This window comes from Trichoderma ghanense, assembly GCF_004382785.1.
Source record: "Trichoderma ghanense strain CCMA-1212 chromosome Unknown scaffold_5, whole genome shotgun sequence".
NCBI lineage: Eukaryota > Fungi > Ascomycota > Sordariomycetes > Hypocreales > Hypocreaceae > Trichoderma > Trichoderma ghanense.
The window spans coordinates 360,516-384,532 of record NW_027395668.1 but is presented as its reverse complement, the minus strand read 5'-3'; the positions used below and the strand labels follow the sequence as shown (position 1 = coordinate 384,532).

The 24,017-nt window shown below is 52.5% G+C and overlaps 3 protein-coding genes across 3 annotated transcripts; 2 read left to right on the top strand and 1 right to left on the bottom strand.

The window, feature by feature from the left end:
* Positions 1–9,557: 9,557 nt before the first annotated feature.
* On the top strand, positions 9,558–11,096 carry CCMA1212_005058 (uncharacterized protein; the record flags this gene model as incomplete). Its single annotated transcript, XM_073702339.1, has 4 exons — positions 9,558–9,563; positions 9,615–9,752; positions 10,166–10,364; positions 10,390–11,096. 4 exons carry the CDS (start codon positions 9,558–9,560, stop codon positions 11,094–11,096), a joined length of 1,050 nt encoding a protein of 349 aa, XP_073559047.1.
* A 5,973-nt stretch (positions 11,097–17,069) lies between these two features.
* CCMA1212_005057 (Zinc/cadmium resistance protein) lies at positions 17,070–18,967 on the bottom strand (the record flags this gene model as incomplete). The annotated part of the gene is made up of 3 exons (XM_073702338.1): positions 17,070–18,584; positions 18,650–18,733; positions 18,821–18,967. The coding sequence occupies 3 exons, from the start codon at positions 18,965–18,967 to the stop codon at positions 17,070–17,072; spliced, it is 1,746 nt and encodes a 581-aa protein (XP_073559042.1).
* Positions 18,968–21,583: 2,616 nt separating this feature from the next.
* Positions 21,584–23,819, top strand: CCMA1212_005056 (uncharacterized protein; the record flags this gene model as incomplete). Its single annotated transcript, XM_073702337.1, has 4 exons — positions 21,584–21,993; positions 22,063–22,564; positions 22,613–22,698; positions 22,751–23,819. The coding sequence occupies 4 exons, from the start codon at positions 21,584–21,586 to the stop codon at positions 23,817–23,819; spliced, it is 2,067 nt and encodes a 688-aa protein (XP_073559041.1).
* Positions 23,820–24,017: the final 198 nt, after the last annotated feature.

The following is a 24,017-nucleotide window of genomic DNA, read 5'->3' as shown; positions in this document are numbered from 1 at the left end:
TTCGAGCACAAAAGTTGCTGCACCTACTATTTCCAATTCGCACGCTGAGATTTGCCCGGAACAGCCCCCCCTTTTTTTTTGCCCTTCCCACGGCTCCCTCTCTCGGTGGCATTTTTCAGAGTGCCCACGCAAGGCAGGGATTCGGCGTGGATTTCGGCGACGGAGCGGGTTGGCGTTGGTGATGGGCGATTGCTAACGCTTTGCTTTCCATTCTTTTTTTTTTGTTTCCGAAATCTTGAATCCCGTCTTGTGACTTGCACATGCGAGGACTCCATCTGTGCCTGGCCTTTGCCCACCGAGTATGACGAGATCAACGAGATGCAACAAAAACCACCACCCACCACCACCACCACCACCTGAAAGCGCAACGATAGCTTCAACATTAAAAAGAGAAGCAGGTCAACTTGAAGTTGGCCATCACTCTGTACTTTTGTAAATGTACAAGTACTTCTCGGATAAGCAGTCGACCCCCTGTTCGCTTCTAATGCGGAGTAGTAGTGCCTCGTGCATATGCATACATTAATGACTGCCCATCAGCCTATCCAGACATGTTCCAGCGAATATTGGCTCCAACTGTGGCTTGTGCACCGCCCAAAAGCAGATACAATCGGCAGCCACGCCAATGTACGATATCGTCATGACTTTTTCGCTTTTTGAGCTTCTTTTTTTTTCCCCCTTTCCAAGACGGTGAAGCGGCCGCCGAATGGGCCTCGCTGCGAATGGCTATTAATACTTCAGCTCATCGCATCATCATTGCTGAAGCACGCGGCCTCGTCGGTGACGTTGATGCTGAGACTGCCATTATGTTGATGTTATTTGCAACAAGTGTCTAGGCCATCGATTTGTTTGTTTTTTTCGGGTCTCGAATCGGGCCTCTCTCTGTTCGCCGGGCCAGGAGACCCCGTTTTCGCATCTCGCGTGTGCGTTGCGTGACAAGCCAGAGCTTGTGCCAGCCGCTGCTCCATCCTTCCTGTGTGACAGACTCAAGCGGTAGACACCATCTACTTCTTAGTCCAGGCACCTTTTGGAGAGATATCGGAAAGCTTGTTGACGACTATTTATGACTGAAATTTGACTTTTGCTGGATCGAGGTGGAGGATGCACCCAAGGTACGATGAAGTGGAGTCTCTCTCTCACAAGTCCAAGATGCTATACCTAAAGCCTCACCCTGGAATCATTCAATATCATGTTCAAGCTGCCGAGTATAAGTAGAACAACCTCTGCACGTGTCATACCTCAAGCTCCCAACACCACAGCAAACGCAAAAACCTCCATCCTTCGCACACCGACCAAAGACGTGCTCAGAAACAACATGACCAACGACACATTGCTTATTCTGGAATGTCCAATGCAACGGCGCCCCCCAATCATACCGCATACGATGAAATGAAAAGAAACGCCCTGTTAAAGTCCTGCGCCGACCAGCAAAAAGACCTGATGCGTCAACACTACACAGCCAAGAAACGAGACGCGCGCGCGCGCGCTTTGCACCGAACCACTGGATCCCGTCCGTCGCCGTCGCGCATGTTTGGCGATTGTGCCTGGATCTCTTGCGTGGCACGGGGGCGCATCGCATCTCGGATAAGGTAAGATGCTACAGAGAGCATGAAGCATGTGTGTATTCGCAGAAGAGGCAACGAGCTGCAGCAAACGTGCAGTCGGCGGATGCCATTTTGAGAAGATTGCGGAGATGCTGCCTGGTCGGCGGCCACCCCTGCTACTCTCACAGTCCTCGTAGTTTTCCATGTTTGGTGCATCTTTGGATATTACTTCAATGTCTCTTGACCGCGCTTTTGCAAGCAGCAACTTGGTCTGCACTCTGCATGCAGGTCTGAGGATGATCATGCTCCTCTGCCGTCTTACAGATAGCTCAAAAGTATTCCCAACCTGCGATACATGTACAAACTCCAGGCAGCGGTCGCCTTCGACGTCTCCAAGGACCCGTCCTGCCCATATTTCTCAGTTTGATGCTACTGGGAATAGCGTCAACCACCATCGCGACATTCCGGCTTATACCCCGTATCTCTCACCCATAGCGCCAACCCCATCTCCAACTCGGACATGCCCTCCAAACCAATGCCCTCAAACAGCAGAAATCTCCACGACGATGCATCACCACCATTACTTGTAGTTTAGCAGTAGGCTGCAGCCCGGCGCTGAGACGAACGCCTCGACAGAGAAGAGGGCCCGCCACCCCCAAAGCCGGAGTCACGGAGGGACCGCCGCTCGTGTCTCCAGCCAATCACCCGGTCCAGACGCGCTCTCTTCTGCACGAGCTTATTTTGGGCGGGAAATCCAGTCTCGATGCATGTCATGAGCATGAAGTGTGTCTTGTCCGCGCTCTCCCCTCACACCAAATCCAATCAAATCCGGTCTGCTGGGCTGCTGTGGCTTGCTGTGTGTGTGTGTGTGTGTGGGAAAGGGCTGCCTCTTGGGGGCCGTGCTGTTGCATTTTGACTTGGGCGCTTTGCATCCCGCGGCTTTGGTTGGTTCTTGGGTTTGTCAGACAATTATTGAAAAGGGAGGACAGCTCTCCTGCTTGTTTGGTAGATATTATGGGATTCATCAGCTTGTACTGCATGTGGACTGATCCCACATAATTTGATGATTAGGTAGATATATATATATGTAAAACTGATGCTGAACAAGGCCGTTAATCAACATCTTGGGGTCTCTCCGCCAAACGCCCACGAGATGCACCATAGCCGAGCGACAATCGCCTCTCTCAGCTGCTTCCAGTCATGCCCGAGTATAACATCACAGTATTGATTGCTTCTCATGTCCCTTATCTAGAGGTGCCAACAACGACGCCACTGGTTAGAGACACATGACACATACAAGATTTTCGTCTAAATACATCGTTGGTAGTTGAAGCGGCCGATGACAAGTAACTCAGGTTCCAAGCCACCGGCGATAGAGTTTTGCTACAGAGCATGTTTGTCAAGCCAAGATAGCCCAGGTTCCTGACGCTTGTTTGCTCTGTGTGTGTGTGCGCGCTTGCTTGGGACTATGGGAGCTCAACGCCCGCCGACATGTAAGGTACTGGTACCTGTATCTGCGGCTTCATGGAGGAAGCTCCGAAGTCCGAAGGCGTCCGTTCTTGACTCGTTGGTGCAATGATAACCCTCGAGAAGTCGTCCCATGTTGGACTCGACCAGAGACGGCTTGGCCCCGATCGAGACCACTAGGTCTTGGAGTTTGATCACTGCTAGATACCACCCCGCACCAGCCAACGAGCAGCATGCCAGAGCCCCAAGAATGAAGCCGGGCTGGCCTTGATTTCCCCGCGGACGCAAACACCGTGCATGAACGGGGAGCCTTACTTGGGCCAAGTACAGTACGGAGAAAGCAGGAGTGATGATAGCAGTACTAGCAGGACTCCTAGATCCTGCCCATGGAAACGCCCCTCAGCTTATTCGCATGTGTCAACGGAGGACAAGAGTTGCCAATCAGGCCGAATTGGGATATCTATCACCAGATCAGTCAATATTGGGTTCACGACTTCCACGTACCATCGGCTTACATACGACTGCTACTCCCATAAAGGTGCAAGCACAGAGAGAGAAGCACAGTAAGTGAGCTGCTAGAGAACTTCTCGGGAGCTGTGGGACAGGGCGCCTCGTCTGAGCTCCCAAACTTGGAGAGACGGGATACCCATGCTTGCTTGCTGGGTCCTTTGATCCCGACCGGCCTTTTCTGACGAAGCTTGAATGGTCTGAGACCTTGGGTAGGAGGTGATAGATTACGGTCCAGTGCCATGGCAAGCATCTGACACAAAAAAGGGTCGCCTCGAAAGCAAACGAGGCAACTCAGGTTACTGTGACTACAAGCAATGTAAAAGAGGCATCCCTCGATCTCAAAAGTCTGTTCAGCCGCGGAAATGATTTTTTTTTCGAGTCCAACAGCCTCGTCTGCCTGTCATTCCAAGCATCGTACTGGACTTTGTACTTGTACTCGTATTGCACATCCCTGCAGGAGAGGCAGAGGCAAAGACTCGATGCAGTGTAGCCGACCGAAACGGTTCCTCACTGGAGGGAATGAAAGCAAGATTGACGATGTGCGCCGGCTACGATGAGATCCGTTGCGCCCAGCTGCATGGACGTACATCCGGCGATGCACAAGAGATGCCCAATCTGGGAGGACCATACAGAACACTTTTCGCCTATTGATTCGTCTCAGGTAGCTGTCGAAATCGGATGCAGACGAGTACCTACTAACCTTGGTGCTGCTTCGCACATGTCATGATGGAACGGCATTCTACAGATTCGCTTACACTCCGATGCGCACAACCCGCGCGGATGCCACGCAAGTGAGACGAGCCCCTTCACGAGGTGCTTCCCAGGAAGGGAAACCAGGACCGACACCACCAGCGTCCAGCGATCGACCATTTCAAGCTGGCATCGGGCATATTTAGCCTGCCGCGCCATTGTCTACCTCGGTGTCAAGACGACGACCAGAACCGCGATGGCCCCCGAAGAAACCCCATCTTGCAAGGCGAAGAATTCATACAGGGCGCGTTTTTCCTTTGTTTGCGTGCGTGTGAGATTTGATTAAAATCCAATGCCTCTCAACGCGCGCGCCATCATGCCGGGCCCGGCGCCCAATTAAACGCGCCCCCCCCGGACGCGCACTTCACTTTAAGTTGTTGGATGAAACCCCGAGTTATCAAGACGCACCCCACGCCATTGGAATCAGCACTATAGATACAAGGCTCATCCAGACGGATATGTAGCAGACGGAAGTGCTGCCCTCGTGATGACGATGCTTGGATGGGGAGGGAGATTCGCACGCTGAGCTTGAACTTTTGTAGGGCTGGCGAGGTGGAGAGGGCGAGGTTCAGGTTTCCTTGGCTTTTGCATCCCTGGAGGCTCAAGCTTGAAGTTCTTGTGTGTGTACGTACGTATACATGCGGGCAGCGGTCCATTTTCCATTCAGGCTGAGCTTGCAATGCTACCTGGCACCTCCTCCTATTCCACTTCCTGCTCCGGCTCCTACATACTCCTACTCCGTGCTCTAATCTATAGCTCCTACTCAAAGTCGCGAAAAGAACTCGATGCATCGATGGATTGGACCAGACTTTGCCTCGCCTCTCCCGCTTCCCTCTTCTCGTCTTACCCCTCACCAAGAGCCATTGTCCAGAACCAGCAGCAACAAGCAGTCCAACACCTCAGGAACGACGACGAACCAACGCGGGGGAAGCCGTGCCAAGCTGACGTTATGAATGATGCCATCCCCCCCCTTTGCGGGTTGCGGTAATCGCAATCTCCCGGCTGCTGCTTGGGGGCTTGGGCGGATGCGTTCTCGTCTCCAATCACGGCCATCTCAGGCAGGGCTGACGCGCAGTGCTAAAGGACCCGACAGTATGTACATACAGGCAGCACATCTTGCTCGCCACTCGGGAGTGGGATGTCATTGCATTGGCAGATGGGTTGTGTGTCCTCCATACATACATACAGATCCCCCTATTGGATGCAGGAGATCGTTCAGGAGATTGCGGTATCTGACGCGCGCGAATCAATTCCAGAATATTGGAGGACCTCGAACTTGCGCCAGCCAGCTCGTTTTCTCAGGCGATCGTCGTCGGGTGCCAGCTTCGACTTTTTTTGCGGTCTGAAGCATGCCCCGGTGCTTCTCGCGGGGGAGCCCAATTGTTAGTCCGAGATTGATTGCCCGAGACCGACGATCCATAATCCTTCCTTCGTACTTCGTACACAGTAATACGGCATAAAACACTGTCGGAACAACATGCGATATGATAATGCCCATGCGTCCGCATCAGGGCAAACCGCCTTCTAGTCGGAACCAGCGCTACAACTCCAAGGAACCATGAACCCGGCCCCAAGGCTGATCCTTACGCATTTTACAGTACTAGAGCGAGAAACGCCATTCAATAGCATCAGCATTAGCATTTTGGCTGGTGTTCCTCCACCAGCCATTGGTCTTTTTAAAGGAGAAGCCTTGATTTGCGGTCTCCTTCACCCCCTCGGAGGATTTCGTCCCCAAAAGCCAGCAGACAACCTGTTTCGACAAGTTTCATCCAAAAGCTACTAGCACTTTCCCCTCCTCATTTACACATGGCCCAGATCTCAAAGATTCCGAACCTATTCTTAGCGCTGGCCTGGTTTCTCCCTCCCTACGCCCGCGTAGCAACGGCGGCGCTTTAGGCGATATTGAACATGTCGCACTTTACGACACCGCCATGCAACAGGCCGAGGGCTAATCTTCTGCAGCCTGCGCCACTGACGAGTAGGATAAATGGAAACCCTTCTGTTTGAACTTGATAGTAGAATCTGGTCACCGTCTCAGCAGTGCCACTCAAAGGGTGATGATGAGACGCGAAATTCGGTCGTCTTTGTTCTCCTGTCGCTAGTTCAGGTGGCGATTACGGCGGGCTTGCATCTATCATGCGTTGACGCTCTGTATGAAGCACGACTCGTGGTTGATTCTTTCCCTTTGGGCATAAAATTACTATGCCCAAATATTTCTTGCAATCAATCTTCTCTGGCGATAGAAGGGTTATTCACGAAGCTCGTCGACAAGGGCCAGCTGCTGGACCAAAGCAATCACAGTGACAGCATCAATCGACACTCCCGGCGTTCAGAGTGGAGAATCCCGTTCAGTGGTTCTTGATACTCGTAGTAGTACAGTACGTAGTATCAACCAACCGAAGCCTTCACCACTCCATGCCCCGATGCCCCTACCGTCTGCAGATTATCCTCCGTATGTGCGATTCTGTCGCAACCATATCCCTTCTCTGTATAGGTAATTTCTGCAACCGTCCGTCACTCTCCCTGGGACCCGTCGATCCCGCCTCCCCGACACAAGGGAAACGAAGAAAAAAAAAAAAAAAAAGCAAACAAGCAAACGAGGCTGTGCCGAGCGCCTCTCGGGAGGGATAGCCTTGCGTTTCCGCGAGACCTTGTGCGTTTCAGCCGAAATCACGTCTAATATCAAGAGGAAACCCCTTCGCATACATGCATTGAACAAAGATACGGGATTCACGTTCACAAGCACTGCAGGGAGAAGAGAAAACTCGGTTCTCCGGAACTTTGACTCATTTTCTTTCTTACTTTCTTTCTTTTTTTTCTCTGTTGGGGGTAGCTGTCGGGTTTCGCGACATACATCGTTCGTGTGAACATCTCGCAATATGGTGCAACGTGTCTGTACAAAGTATTGCCCATGGAGAAGCCTTGATCGCCTTTTCCAATTTTTCATGTGAATATCACTCCTTCTAGCGAAAAGATCCGAACCCATCAAAAACTGACAGCGCCATGGCATGAAACTTCCAAGTACAGTATCCGTACGTGCTAGTACAAGCAAAGCTATCGGAGCACATTACCTACCGTACAAACAAGGGAGCAAAACGAAGCCACTTTACGCACGCCGTTACAACTTACAGATGCGCCCAGCCTTCTGTAGACGCCTCCGTATTAATTGACACCTCACTTTGTATGTAGGGAGACACATCGTCTCTAGGCGTCAATCAAAAGTGGAAAATGAAACTCTTCCAAGTGAGGGGTGAATCGGAAAAAAAAAAAAAAAAAAAAAAAAAAAAAAAAAAACTTCATCTCCGTCTTCAATTTTCTTTCTTCTTCTTTGGCTCGGCATTGGCATGCCCTTGCAATCGACAATGAGGAGTCACTAGCAATTCTTTTCGTTCTAGCATTGAAAGTGGACGAAGCGAACACATTCAACGAGGCCCCAGTTCGAGGGCGTGCGCCTCTATCAAAATGGTCCGTGCAGCACAGGGAACCGCGAGGTAGCAGACCGGACTCCTCCTCCTCTGCGTCTAATAAAGAGCCAAAACGTTCGCGCTATTCATGCCTGCAGCAACGATTGCAAAAAGGGAAAAGAGGAGTCGAAAAAGAAGACGTAAAGAAAACGTTGAAGCAAAGTTGTGGATATCGCGGCACTTGGTTGCTTGGAGAACGCAGATTTTTTTTTTTTCTTTTTTCCTTTCTTCGGCTTTTGGTTGAACGTTGGGTGACGGGATGGCGCCATACTGACATCTACTCGGGCGAGCATTCCGAACATCCATACAAGTGAGGAAAAGTTTTTACCAATCGAAGCCGTTCTTGGCGGAGCTCTTCTTTCGTTCTCTTCTCTTCCTCTTGTTTTTCTTGGGTTGTCGTTCTCTGCAGCGACGAGGTTGAATCACATGTGCTCAAGCCAATGCAAGCACTAATGCTCGAAATTGGTGCTATTCATAGCACAAGCCTGCGCACTAAAACGTCATAAATCGGATTGGGACAGCATTGGCCGTTACGATTCGGCTTGAATGCTTCTTCAAAGCGGGTTCTGACTTCTAGAAGCCTTCCTCACGCGGCATGGTCAAACGGAAAGGCGAAACGAGGCTGAAGAGCTGTCCCAAAGAGGAAAAGACACTTCTCCGCTTCTCTTCTCTTCCTTCGGAGCTCTGGGGCGTCGGCTTATGATGCGGTGGGGAAGGCTTTTCGCAGCTACAATTTTCGCTTTTGATCGTGCGCTTCTCTGCTGAAGCTCGTCGATGGCATGTGTATCAAAAAGAAGTTGCAGAGCCCATACGCCAATTGGTTTTTGTCTCTTGCTCGCACATCAATCAACTAGAGCAGGAGCCTCCATCCCACCGAAGGGGTGCCCCAGCACCGGCTGGACTAGACTTCACCAGCCTGATTCCGCCGTGGTGTCAGGGCCGTTAGCCTCTGGGGCAGCTAAGACTGAGGTATCGACTAGCAGTGTCTTGCCGAAAGCTTCCCGTGCTCCGGGAACTCGATGCGTGCGCGGATACTCGGTGGCTTAGAGGGGGATGTCGAGCATCTCTCCTCAATGACAAGTCCCTCTGATTCCCACCACTACCGCCGATAGCAGTTGTTCTCCATATGAGAAGTACCTGAGGCATCTGCGATATTAGTGCCGGCATGTAGGAGGAGGTAGTCAGTTCGGGCACGACGTACCCCGTGGTTCGCCCATTAGCTCGGACCCCAACGAGGCGTCATGTACGGAGCACGTCAAAATACAGTACTAGTAGTAAGAAAAAGAAGGATAAAAGAGGCACGTCGTAGACGCGTCTCCATAGCCGCGCTTCTGGAGTGAATTCATATTCGTACAGGTAGGGTCCGAGTAGACTGTCGGGGCGTGCACCAACAGATGCACACTACAGAATCCATAGCGGCTGAATATGCAAGCAGAGGATACCGTGGCGTTGGGTTCAACAGCCCTCGGATAATCGCGAAATCGTCCACTATCGCCAGACCGCGAGCCCGTCAGCCTAACAGGTAGTTAGCTAGTAGTAGAAGATTCCTGTTATTCATATGCAGAAACCTTCGCAATATCTTGACGCAGATCAAGATCACGGCGCTTCGAATAAGCACCGCTGGCGAAGCAATAGTGACTTTCATGGTTTGCGAAGAGCGGAGAAGAAAAAAACTTCCCGAAGCATCCATAATGGGGCGTACCCAGTGGAGGAAAGCATTGAAAGAAAACAGTTCACCAATTGGAGGATACGATTTCCACTCCCTAGAGCGGTTTCCGCGGTGGAACAGGAAAAAAAAAAGTGATCCAATAGAGTTTGCTTCAAAATGCCAGTCTGTCGTGATAACTTGTACCCTGTCGCCTAAGGTAGTAGCAACATGCAGCTTTCACCGCCAGCAGCTTACATGTACTTGTACCAAGATGAGAGAGTCGCTGAAAATCAGGATGAGAAGGGGAAGCATGTGCTGAGCGGGCTTGACCGTTATGCGAGGACAAGCAGCTGGTCGCAATGTGGACTCGGCGTATGCCTAAACCGTGTCGACTGACTTGTCTTTCGGCTACTGACTTTGCTGCTGATGAGGCACGATGCCGCCGTAATATAGGTAGGCTTCCCGCCCACTATCAGCGATGGCTTCTCCGCAGGCGATGGTCTCACGTAGCAGCCGCCAATTTGGTGGCAAGATGGCGGCGGTCCCGAGCAGTTAGCGGTGCGTGCTACTAGTACGCAGTGGGCGCGCCTCTCCCATGCAGCACCCATCTGCCTGGCTCATGCGTGTACGGAGCACGAGTGTGAGGTGGCACATGCCTGGGTAGGGGACGATTAGGCCCGGAATACCGTAGCATGCCGCTCTCGACAAGCCGGCAAATATCTTGGCCATGCGTACTTGGTACCTGAGGTACAGAGGATCATAGCCGCTGAGACACGACACGACAGATGAATGGCTGGCAAGGTGACAATGCAAGAACGAGCGCGAAGCCCGGACAATTGATACAGAGTCGCAGCAAACATGTGAATGTCTCCGGCGTCCGGAATGGCCGTGCGCTTGCAACTCCGACCAAAGCCGGAGCGCCGCCTGCCGTCAGCCACGCTCAAGTCCGGCGGTGGCCGGCGTCCCGTCGGTCCTGTCTGCCCCGTACCACACCGTACGTCGTCTCCAGTAAGACTTCCCGTCCATCTGTCTAGGCAAGCTTGGAAAGCCTTCTCCGGGGGACGTAGGTTCAGTATGTCGCGTGTACTCCAAGTGTCGGTCAAAACCAGTCGCTCCCTCCCCTCATACCGTCCTCGCTGTTCCAATGAGGGAGATCCTGCTGTGGTTCGCAGCAACGCCCCTCCAAATGTACGTCGGGCTGAGGTCACGGTGTCCGAATGGAGCCGGCTTGTTGCGGGTGCCTCGCTGGCGCGCACAAGTCGTCGTACCTGCTGGCTCTGGCAGCGATATGCACGTATGTACATGTATCCCGCACTTGGTGGCATGTCGGGCCTTCCTTGCCTTTTTCTCTACACGCCTGCCAATGAGCTGATGGTTGATTCGGGGCGTGGCCATGTGCTACTGCGTCGCGTCTGCCCCTCAACGGATGCACTGACTGGGGAATCGCATGCAGAGACGTGGTACGCCAGGGGTCCTATTGGATTGGAATCTCGGATCAGGGCTCTAGTTGCGTGGGGCGCACCGTCCTGCGAGTCTTGGCCAACAGGCGGCCCTGCATCGGAAAGGCAGACGAGCATGTTGGACATGGTGCTGATTACTCGTCACTTGTTCGACGCACAATTCCTTGGTAAGCTGAACCAGCGAGAGATGACACCTTGGGCTTTGGCTGCAGTCGATTGCATCGGCGTGAAAAATGCCAGAGGATTCAGGCGGTAGAGTGAACGCAGCATGGCCAACGTCACACCGTATCTGCTGTTGCGATGTAAGATTGGCGTCCCAACACGCCAGTTGAATCCCGTAGCTGTCCCCACCCGAGTTGGCTCATCAACACGCCCAAGGTTAGCGATGCCCCAAGGTTTTCGTATGAATGTACTAGTAGTAGTACGTTTGGTCCGATATCCACTATGCCAGGCTGTGATGGTTCTAGCTCTGGGTTGTGGACAAGACGGAGTGAAGAGAAAGAGAAGGATGACAAACTGCCACGAGCTCACGACTGCTTCGTCCCGGCATCACGATTTTCTCAACGTGAAGCATCCATATGGGTAAGAACTGCCACACGCAAGGATGAGGCCACTGATTGCAGAGAAGAACATGAACGCGAAATCGCCACGGCGAAGACGGCGGCCATTGGACGCATTCAGGCGTTCCGATTTCGTAGCGTCGAGGCGCGTGGGGCTTCAGGAAGGCCAGATCCTGGTTCTCAAGCTGAGTCCGAGAGGTTGAAGCCTGTTCCTTGTCACGTCAACACGTCCAGCGTTGCGTCGTACACTCCGTACTCGCACTCATGAGCATCCAACCACTGCGATCTTACTGTACAAGCATTCTCGGGTTTCGGCGATGTTGCCCAGCACTGGACCACTCATGCTTCCTATTGACCGCAAATGTGAGCAGCATGGCTGTTAGCGGGCCAGGTCGGTTGAGCAAGCTGGGCTAGTACAAGTAGTTTGAATGACGTCTAGTCAACGACAGACGCCATAGTGCATCTGAATGCACCACCTGTTAGCACACGTTCTAATAGCTGTTGGAAGTCGAGGTTGAAGGGCTTTTTAGATACCGAGGTCCTTCGTTCCGTGGACTTGTTGACGCCTCTTCGCTATATCACTGAAGTTGAAGATCCCGAAGCACGGCATAGTCCATCCGATGTCAGCCAATTGTGCAAGCCCAGCTGCTCGATGGCAAACCGTTGGCCCTATGCTAAGCTCCGTCTAGCTCAAGTCGTGGCCTGAGACTCGGTCCAGGCAAGCTGAATGGAGAATGGAGGAGCCGAAGAAAGAAAAAATCGTCGAGGCATGTGAGGGAGCAGAATCGAGAACAGCATGGAGGTGCGAGGTATTCCAAGGTACAGTACGAGTACGAGTACCTTACATTCCTGCTAGTGGAAGTTGCGGTCCAAAGTACCTACCTACCTTCAGATGAGGAGAAGAGGGATTAGCCGAGCCAAGGAAGGAGCTTTGCGCATTGAACTTCAAAGTGCAGGTGCATCCGAGTTCTGACGGAGTCTAGAAGTGGTGCTCCGTGCCTGCTGTGTTGGAACAGTTGTCTAACCAAGGCAGGCGGTACCCACAACCTGCCGAGTCGAACATGGAGGGAAAAAAAGAGTTACGCTGCAAAATTCAGGGCTGGCAAAACTTCGACCTTACAACCACCGGCGACTGATGATTTTCAGGCATTGGCATTGCTTCAAGCCGTATCAATGGCATACTGTATGTTTGCTCTGTCACAGCCTCTCGCAGGCCACGCGCAACGACGCCATCTCAGATACCGACAGATATGCGACTCTTGAGCCTTATTGGCCCTGCCGTTGAGCGTAGTATTTGCTCTGGCAACAAAATACCAAACCGTGCTTCCAGCCTGGGGCTGTGTCTTGTTGCCTCTGCTAATGCTCCCTCCGAAGCTCTGCATGGTGGCATATAGAGATGGTGCATTGCCTCGCTACCAATTCGTTGCTCGGCAGGCCAATCTATCTGAGCCCATGCCCTAGGATTGTCGAGGCAATGTTGCATTTGCCAGTGATTGCCTAGGCATGCACAGGCTCGGCGTCATCTGGGCCGGCCTATGAGAACCCTTATCGACGATAAAGCCGCAGCATAGAGAAACGCACTTGTACCTAGGACGATGCTGCATGAATTAGCCACGACGCCACCAGTCAGATGGGGCTAGATTTCAGCTGAGTTCTGGCAAGCCTGCGGGGATCGTCTCGAAACAAGACCGAATGAACATGCGACTTGGATCCCAGACTGCGCCCTCAATCAGCCTCGAGCAGAGTATCACGCTTGACATGGCATTCGTGCAGAGGGTATCTCGAGGGGCTTATACAAGTGGCTGCTGCATAGTATTGTGGGAAGACGCTGCATCGCGATGTGCAATATGGTTCCTATACCGACTTTTTCGAGCTTCCCGAACCGGCTACCGCATTGCGTGTTCTGCCTTGCTACAACCCTCGTGCGATCCCAGATCCGATCTGAAGCCGAGAGCGAAGTCGCCAGCTGGGAGCACTCCACCGAAGCGTCTGGCTCTACCACGACCAAATTTGCCGTCAGATCTAGGGGGGACCAGTGTGTGTGACCATTGTTGGCGTCAGACCGTCACAGCTTCTCTGGGAGAAGTAGACCTCGGAGTTCAAAGCCAGAGTAGCCAGAACGGTTCAATTACTCTACGAGCTGCGGTCAGCTATGGAGTACAAGACCAAGATTTGCAGACAGAGCAGCAAACCACATTGTGGCACCAGTTATCGAGCCGTAATGATGTGTGTTTCCTATTGTGGCCCTATGACATACTACCCCGGCCAAGCTGCTAGGACTTGCTTCTCCACACCCCGTCTTCATTTCGAATACGGAGTACCTGGTAGTTGCACGGAGCCTGCAGCAGACGGACGAGATGAAGTTCAGGGGATTGATGCGGTCGAGGGCTGGGGATTTCCAAGCGATCCGTGGTGATGGGCTCTAAGCCGCCTCCTTATCGACCTCCAATGGACAGGATGTTGCAATCACGCCTGCAGCGCTGGATGTGTCGACTGCCACCGACGACTCCGTCTTTGTACGGGGTTACGAGCTTGTGGCCCGCCCGCATATCGGCACAAGCAACGTACGGCCTGCTGCGTACTCGTACATACGGCCCCCTTCGCTTCTGCCCGCATCTGCGGCTAATGAGCAGGGAACTGGCACGGGCGTATCAAAGTGCTGTGCAATCAAAAGAGCTCGTCTCCGAGCTCGCCTGTTCCCGCTTTGAGCAGCTGCGCCGACTGCGATTGACGACACGACACGCCCCGTTTCTGCGTGCCTGCAATCCTCTCCTGAGCGTGCCCCTGGCCGTTGGAAATCTCGATTGCAAACGCCATGGGCACGAATGGCTACTTTGCCTATTATCCAGCCGCCGGATGAAGCATCGCTCAGATCATGCCGAACGCTGCAACGTGCGTGTGCAAGCAGCTGCGAAGTATTACGATGCGCAATTCCGTGACCCATGACACCTGTCCTGCTGCTCCCTCGTACAACTACCCTTGGGAACCCTTGCTCTCAAACATCACCGTAACACATACTGAAGGGAGAAAGCCCGCCAGGACTGGCGCTGTGTCGACACAAGAATAAGCCGTACAAGTGCTGCTGCATATTATTTCATGACTTTCCTTGCAGTTGCTCCTGTCCATCCCTCAGACTCCTAATCATACTGGTGCAGAAGAAACCCTCGACCCTGAGGAAAACCGCTGCACGCCCCCTTCCTGTAGCACCTCATCTTAAACCCCCGTGCCAAACAAAGACACGGGACCCTTCCGTCCAGAATAAGGCATCTGACGACATGCACGGAGGTAGTGAAGCCATGTCGAGGAGGCAATTCCCGGTGACGCTACTGACACAATTACAGATGCACTGCTTGTACAGTATCAGCACCGACGCCTGCTGTACTGCGAATAACAACGGGCATCAACCACTCGTACACGCCTTATAGGGACGAGCATCCCTTTCCCTTCCGGTGGCGTTTTCTGTTCCTGTCTACTCTGGAAAGCCAATCTCGCTTTGCCTGGCCAACCTGGAGCCAGCTGTGATCCTTTCCTTTCCGTCTCGTGGAATGGCGTGTGCAGCTTTATGCCCTCTCGCGGCTCCCTGAAGCCCTGGTTGGCATATGCTCCAGTGGACGGCCGTGGATGCTCGTCTCCCTTGATAGCTGCACAAGTAACGCCGCCGCTCGTGCCGTTGCTGCTGCATTGCTGCTGCCACTACTTAGAGGTACTGAATATTTGGTTGGTAGAGAAGCGCAGAGTCCTTTGCACGCGGGCGGTTGCTCCATATCGCAATGTACCGATGCCAAACAACCGCGGCCACGTTGTGATCTGCCCCCATGTTGGCCGTGGATGACATCCCTAGGGGACCTGGTTTCAGCCACGCGATGGCTACCAAGTCACCCATTCAAGGGTCTTCTTCACGTCTCCCTCGTTCTGAACTGACGACATTGTGGGCTTTCATCCGGGAGGTGACTCGATGGAGTAAAGGGGAGGAAGAAGAAGAAGACAGAATATGCAGGTCCCCTGGATGCTTCTTTCAGAAGGGACTGCTGACATCGGCTCTTGGATTCCCTCATTTCCACAATGACTATTGTGACTGCGGTGCGCTCCAGATGCTTGGATGGCTGCGTCCAGGGCTTTGTGAGGCGTTATTTGCATGATGGGTGCTCACAGACGGGACGTTGTGTCTGCCAACTCAGGTGGCGTGAAGTTAGGGTGAGAAGGCAGGAAACCAGTTGTACGTCTAGTCCCCCCTTGTGGTGGACAACGGTGTCGGCATCGCTATACTGGGGTCGGCTCGTCGTCTTCTCGGTAAGCACGGGATATGAAGATCATGGCTGTGTTGGCGTCTTTATGCCTATTATCAGGGAAGTAAGTACTGTATGCATGTCCGCTCTATACTTGGACATATATGTCCTTCGCCAAAGGCCTCATGGCGAAGCTCAGGCCCTTCTATCCCAGGAGCACCTGTCAGTAGCGGCATCCTGGTCATCTACATGTCCTCCCCATGTTCCCTACAATCTATAGAGTAGGTACTATATAAAGAAAAAACGGGGGAATGCTCGCCAATATTCGCAGGGTCGTCTCAGGTGTTGCTCGCTACGGCCCCTGTTAAGCACGCGAGGCGAGCTACATTACAAGGCCGCTTTATAAATGGAAAGCTTGCAAAGCGGGTGCGTTCTTTCGTTTTAGCAACAGCCGAAAGGAAGACTCGGGATTGTCGAACTAAAGATAGATGTCGGATGCTTCTTTTGGACGGTCAAAGGTGTTGTAAAGCAGCTCTTTCTTATGGATGTTTGGTCTTGGGGAGCAGGGCGTTGTGCAGGATGGCTCGGGGATTGGAAGGGATCTGCGATCCGTATATATGAAGCAGGAACAAGACATGATTTGTCCAGTTCGGTGTAATCTATTGATTGTTTGACAGCATAAAGATGTGCCGACACTGTATCAGTATCAAAGGAGTCCGGTCGTCAAGCGGCACTCTGCAGAGGCGAGCAGGGGGGAGTCTGCCTACAGCCTCGGGTATGATTGATTGCTTCGAGGAGATGAGATGAACCCAAGGAGAACGTATGGAGAGGTAAAGAATAGCCCAAAGAGCGAACCGGGTCTTGAACTGAAAGGCGTTAACAAGTTCACATCGCCATCCAAACAGTCAAGAGTTCATCATAAACTACACACCGAATCACACAAAGACTCAACCTAAACTTCCTCTGTCCATGTGTCAATGCCGCTGATCTATTATATGAGAAGTGCTTTAGTAAACCACCCGCTTTTCATCAACGAAATCTTGCGCTGTTTTTCTTCCCAGTTGTCGATCGACTGTCGTTGATTCACGGAGCCGTTGATAAACCCCCCCCCAAAAGACACCTTCCTCTAAATGATAACCCATTACCCCGTCAAAAACAGAAAGAATATGATACAATCAGAGTCGCAAATCTAATGAGAGTTTTGATGTCTTTTCTCACCCAAATCATGAATAACGCCAGCCCAGAATCAGAACCCACGAGACCACACAGAAGCCATTAAAATGAAGAGTAAGATCAAAAGGGCAAAGCCATGTGAAAAAATGTCACAAGCTTCCTTTGCGAAAGTTGGAAATGTGGCACAAGTTGCAAAAGCTGGCGAGTTGGCTCGAGTCCAGCCAACACGTGCATGAACGCGGGAACAAGCCCGAGAAGAAGAAATCAAACTCAATGCTGGTGTTGATGCTCCTCGTGGGAGGATTCGCTGTCCCGTCGGCTTGAGCATGCCGAGGAGTTTTCAACAATACAGCATCCCTCTGCTTCGCAGTCATCAACGCATTCAAGGAGACACGGGCGAGTCTGCTCATCAGACGCCCCATCGAGTGAAAGGGCAGCCGCGTCGCCATCGTGCTGGTGCTTGTTGTCAAGACAGAACTCGGGCTGGATGGTGGCGCTGTGGATGCCGTAGGCATGCAGGCATCTCCGCGCTCTCTTAGCCAGCTGCATGTACTTCTCGCCGCTGTACTTGTCGAAGGGGAATGAGACCTGGAGGTGCATGCTAGCGATAATCTTGGTATCAGACAGCTGCCAGACGTGGATGTGGTGGCAGCTGACGACTCCAGGAAGCCTTTCGATGTCTTGACGAATGTGAGAAATGCTAATGTTCTCGGGGGTAGCTTGCAACAAGACACGAGAAGTGGCAATAGTCAGAGGGATGGACGTCTTGAGAATGATGGCGGTAATGAAGAGGGACACTGCCGGATCAGCGTAGAGCTTGCCAGGCCAGTTGGTGAGCCAGATTATGAGCGCCGTAACAATGACGCCGACGTTGCCCAGAGCATCACCAATCACATGGAGCATCATGGCGTTCATGCCCATGTCGGCGTGGCTGTGCCCGCTGACTTTCGAGCCCGGCTTGATGGGAAGAGTATGATGGTGGTCGTTGTGGATGTGGACGCTGGAATCCCGCCGCCGGCTTCTCGAATGCTTCGAAGACGATCTAGGGGAGTAGGAAAGGCGAGATCCCTTTGCGTCCTGGAGTAACGGTGAAGTCTCGTTCGGGTCATTCTCCGCGTCAGAACTGGGAGACTCGTCGCCAGAACCGCTTGCGCAGACGTTGGATGATGCAGCCCTACTAACAGCGAGAATCTCCTGTCGGAAACTGGCCGGGTGGATGCTCATATCCTCAATACTGGAGAAGCGGGAGTGACCTTTGGTGGATTGGCGCTGGTAGTCACGGCCCCTGGAATGGGCAGAGGCTCGGCTTGCTCTGGTGTTGGATTCGTCTCGACTCGTGGATTCGTCGCCAAAGTGAATGCGCCTGGCAGTCTCGGGACTCTCCGTGCTGGCTCGACTCCCTGTCATGGCCCTCCTGACAATCACCTCGGGAAGCACGTCGCCAACGGGCCCGTTTTCATCAGCAATGCTTGTAGCACCGTCGCGCTGGCCATGGGCGTGAGAATGCGAATGAGCGTGATCGTGATCGTGTCCGTTTCCGTGTGCGTGTCCCTCTTCGTGATCGTGGTCATGATCGTGCCCATGGTCGTGTCCGTGTCCTCCCAAGACGACAAAGCCCAACAAGTTGGAGAAGAGGCCAGCGCAGCCCACAATTAGGATGAGTTTCGGGTTGTTGATTTCGGGCGGCTCGACGAAGCGAGTGAGGGCTTCGAGAATGATGGAGACGCAAAGCGCGATCAGAAAGACGGCGTTGAAGAAGGCACCGAGGATCTCGGCTCGAACCCACTGCGAGGAACGGATTGTCAGTCGTATTCTCCTCGTGGCTGGTTTGCGCAAAGACGTCTACTTACGCCAAAGGTGAACTCGTCAGTAGTAGCCTTTTGAGAGGCGATCACCGCCCAAAGACCGATCGCCAGCGAGATGATATCATTCAGCTGCAAACAGTCAGCACGCATGCTCCTCCTTGCTTCTTCAAGTCCCTATCGCCCCGGAATAAAAGGGGGGAGTATCGCGCATCGTACCATGTGAAAAGCGTCGGCCGTCAGCGCCAGGGAATGCGCCAGGAATCCGCAAATCAGCTCGAGCAGGAAAAAGGCCGTGTCGATAGCGATCATGACCTTGATGCGGGTGCTCTTGGACCACGCCAGCCGCGATGAGGAGTTTGCCATTGTGACGAGGAGTGAAACGCCAGAGCTGGCGCGCCGAGTCCGGAAGCTGCAGAAGGAGACGGCACTTGATCTGATCCGGGGGAAGATAGGAGGAGGCGAGAGAGCGAACAAGTCTCTGGAGGAGCGACGAAGGGCGGGCAAATATCTGCAGGCGCCTCTGGAATTCTTTTACCCCCTTGGAGTTGGACGTGTATTGTGTGGAGTTTGAAGGCGCCTCGTTAATAGAGTTGTTGGTCGCAGGTGGGGTGGCAAGCGTCAGACCACTGTAATCCAAGGGTGAGCGCTGTATCGCAGGCTAGAAGGTCGCCGTCGGTGGCGTTGGGGCTCCAGGGCACTAGAAGGGCATTGACAATAGCATTGATGCGCGCGAGCTGATGTGCTGCGAGGCGTTGTTTGAATGTATTGTCATGTATGAGGCCGGCGGGCATCGGCATGCAGAGGAGAGGCGAGGAGTGAAGGCGGCAGACAGATCACAGAAACGGGTGGATGAATCAAGGTACCAAGGCTGCTGAGGTAATAATGACAGCAGGGGGGAAAGAAAGTAAGAGAAGAATCGCCCGCAGAAGAGCAGCAGCTTTGCCACCAACTTGGTTGGTTTGAGAACAAGTCCACCAACAAGCAAGCTATGATCTCGATAGAGGCCAGCGCTATCATCTATTACTCGAGCTACTGCTTGCTAATGTCGACCGGGTCGCTCGTGTCATATTATATACCAAGCGAGGCAGTCAGAGCCCTGGCCTTAGTCATATTCAGTGCCATCGTCCGATTATCGTCGAGGATGCGTCGGAAGTACGAAGGCATCACCTCAATCGGAGGGTTGCACAGTATATCCGCTCGGGTACTAAACCGAGGAGCTGCACTGTCTGCAGAACTTGAACATTGAATGGATGGAGTTACGATAACTGCGGGAATCATCCTTCCACCAGTGCGGTGTTGAAGTAGAGAATTATCCCCTTTCCAACTTTTGGGGAGACAATGCAAGTCTTTACGGCTTCCATGTTCCTGCATCACGATGCGACGCTCGCATGCAGCATCATCATCAAAACACCGTACACTGTGCAAACGGCCAGACCAGCAATTCATCGAGGAAATTCTAGCGGTCAAATCGCAGCTCGGTCCCCATCGGCTCGGCAGGACTTCGCTCTCCTGTCAACACGAACACGACATCATCAGCTTGAGTAGCAAGAGACCCACGACGTCAAAGCAGCCACCAAGGCGCATTAGGCACCCGAGAATAAGGGGAGCTGATCTAGATCGAATGTCACTCCGCTGCTGCGCTGTGTGCACAGTCAAAACAGTATCTATTGACAAACGGTTGTCCGAGTTACTGCGCCCGGTCATTGTACGAATTCCAAACACAAGCATCTCGCCTTGACGTTGTCAATATTGCTCGTAAACCAGTCACTTACAATGCGAGAATGGTTTCAAAGATGTGCCTCGTACATCTCTTGAGAGACCCTTTATGCGCATAACCGAGTCATCATCCCATTGGCAACGTTTCCTTGTCGGCAATTACTCCAGAGGTCAGGCCATTCCCAAGGAGCAGGCAGTATCACAGGGTAGGGAAGCCGAGAAGCCTCACGTATGTGATGGTCATCAAGCATGCCACGCAGCGTTGCACAACAGCTTCCCACCTCCACGATCCCCTTATTTTGACTCACGGATCTCAGTCGAGGCCATCATACCAATTCCAATGAACCAGGGAAAAGGATTCTCAACCTTGCAGTCCGTTGACCGGTGAGAGCTTCGAATGTCGTGCTACCCTAAAGAAAACGGCCGCTCATACGACTTCGGAAAGATACCTTACAGCTCAGGAAGCGGGCAAGCAACTTGGAGAGACTGCAGCCCCCAACTCCGGTACCATCGTGTTACAGGACAACCCTCGGAAGACTCTCGTGTTTGCAAAGGATCGGATGGCCGTGGGACACCACTTACTCGAGACATGCCACGTAGAAAAGCAGCGTCCATCCTCCCGGAATCCGCGGTAAAAAGGTTCATCGGTTTCCACGGGCTGAGAACCTCACGCACCACTCGTGAACTCAAATATAAGTAAGATATCAAGACAACTCATCTTTACCACAAAAAAAAAAAAAAAACGTAGGACTCGCAGACTCCACAGCCTGATTCTGCAGCACATGCCGTTGGACTCGAGCTCCCCCTCCGGCCTCAACCATTTTTGCCGCCCAAACCCCTGCTCGTGTAAGACAGGACGAATAGGACATGCGCCGAGCCGCCCAGCCTGCCTCTGTACTCTGCACCACTTGAAGAAAGTCTACAAGGACAACCAACAGCGTAGCATCAGGCCCTGTTGAACCAATGCTATTTGATCAATTCCATTCGGTACTCAACTGCCCCCCCCCCTTGGGCCCCATGTACGAACCGCTGGAACCACAGCCTTTCTGCGAAAGGTAGGATGCATTGCTGCCTTTTGAACGAGGCAGTGCCCTTTCGCTGCCGCGGAGGATCCCCCAGGACTAGGAGCCTTTTCTTCTCCCCACGAGGGGCGTTCCTCGTCGTTTGTAGTTTGCTTTATTCTGGTGTAATTGTCCCATTCATTTTATACGTGTATCACCTCGCCTATCTCTGCGGTGCCCGTCTCCTAGCGACAAAAGAGACATGCCCGGCACAACCAACCTCGATGTAATCCAAGCCGTCCCCCGCGTGGCAACACTCATCTACCAAACCCACCAGCTATGGCAAGAAATCCGGGAGGTCCCTGAGGGGATCCAAGGTCTCGTGGACCACCTCAAAGCCCTCGAGCCAATCTTTGCCGACATTGAAGACCAGTTCAACCAAGATGAGGCCTCCACGCCGTTCAAGAACTGCCTCGACCTGTCGAGAAAGGCGCACGACTCTTTGGGCGCGCTGGTTGCCGACATGAGGACGCAGCTGCAGGCCAATAAGCGAGTCAGGCGCAAGTATGCGGCCGTCAAGATTGTGCTCAATAAGACTGTTTTGACGAGGTTGGAGCAGAGTCTTTCGCGGTGTATGAATTTTTTGCAGTTGGCTATTCAGGCGTATCAGATGTGAGCTTAAGACTTCACAGTCAAGTCATGTTGTCGACGGGGAATGTGATTCTAAGCTTGGATCACTAGGGCAATGCTTCGGAAACTAAGCAACAATTCTCAGGCGTTGGCTGTCCGAGTCCAACGGCAGCATCACACTCGGGCCTCACGACCTCCCTCACCGCAACTACAACTGGAAGAAAAGATGCCTCAGAAGCAGACTGAGCAGACTGAGCTGGATCATTATCTTTATGCGCTTGAGAATGCAGCTGCGAGGTCTAGGAGCACGACGGAGTTCACTCTCAATTTGGCACAATATGTGAAGTTCAAACTGGCTCATACCAAATCCACAGGGGCTTGGCAGGCGCGGCTACAGATGCCGAAATGGCTTTCAACATCAGTGTACGAAATCATTTCTTCGCCAGCTATTGCGGGCTGGACATATACCTATCGTGTATACAACGTCATATCAGACAATTCGGAGATTATCCAGAAAATCAACGACGGAGACGTGGTTGGTGTTCGGCAGATGTTTAGTAGCAAGAAGGCGTCTCCGTTCGACATGAGCCAAGGGGGAGAATCTCTTCTATATGTATGTATTGTCCAATTGCCAATCGATTTTGATACTGACTCCTCTCAGTACGCGGCAACCAGTCAACAGTACGAGATATGCCAGTTGCTGCTCAAACTGGGTCTTCAACCGTTGCTGGATAGTAGAGGCAGATAGTAAGTCCTCATTTCACCATCAAGTTATGATATGGCTGACACAAATTACCAGCAAGTCGCCTGCTGAATCCATAGCAAATGATATGGCAATGACCACCCGCCAAAAGTGGACTTGGCCTGCCGGGAGAGATCCAAAGCGCATAGCAGACCTTTTTGCTGTCTACCTTCAAGAGCCCGATTCTTTACCTGCCGAGAGACTCCTGGACTTTATAGGAGAGTTCGCACCAGATGACATGTTGCTTTTCAACTTCCGGAACTTGTTTATGCCAAACTATTACCTGCGTATGCTGAGAGACCGACTCGAAGCCGTTCGTCTAGGGGCGTTCAATGTCTCAGACGTGCGAACGTTCGGCAGTCTTCTTTCGAAAGATCGAGATTTCTCCAAAGAAGATGTCAGACAGTCAACCCGCGAGAAAGTGTCTTTGGTGCATTCAGTCGCTTTGGCACTTGGGTGCCGATACCCGGAGACGTTGTTACCTTACCAAAAGCCGCGACCATGGTTATACGCATATGGTGAAGGTTGGGGAGACGTGGTGACCAAGGTTGTTTCTGTAGCTACCATGGAAGACCTCACTAGCATCGAGACCGTTGTGCCATGGGATGCATATGAGGTCACGGCATGGGAGGGAACGCCCTTGATGTCGCTCATCGGAGGCGCACTATGCTATCTGTGTCCCAATATCGGCTTCTATCACTGGGACGGACTGTTTCACGGCTGTCTACTCAAGTGGCTTCTTCTGCTTCAGTCAGCCGGGGTGGACTTGCTCGAATATGGAAAAAGAGAGAAATCAGTTCTCCATGATCTCCGGAGGAACACGAAGGGTGCTTTTGACGCTGATGCAATTGACGCTTCAAGAGCAATGGTGCGTCATCCTATGAGAGGAAGCACTCCGAAGGCAAAGCTGTATCACATGGGTCACAAGAAGGGTCGTATGGTTTGCGTCAACATGACCGGCGAGCAGTATTGGATACCCTTTCGTATCATAGATCTTGAAATTGGTCAAAACCCAAGCGATTGGAAGTTGAGATGGGCTCCGGAGTTTGAGCATATGGCATGCCAATTCTGGAGGCTGGTCGAAGCTCAAGAAGTAGTGATGCCGGGAACATGGGTAGATTGGTGAAGGGGTCGAATCGGGAGGCATCGCTCATCGCATGTTGCCCGCTGGATTGTGTTGCGAAAGCTGGGGAATGTTTAGCGAGATAGTTTGCTTTCCGTATTGTGTTCCCTTGTCTGACTGAGTTCATGCGTAGTTCAAAGAACGAACTTCGACTGCCAAGCGCCCCGGTGTATTGAATTGTGAAGTACATGTATGCTGCCT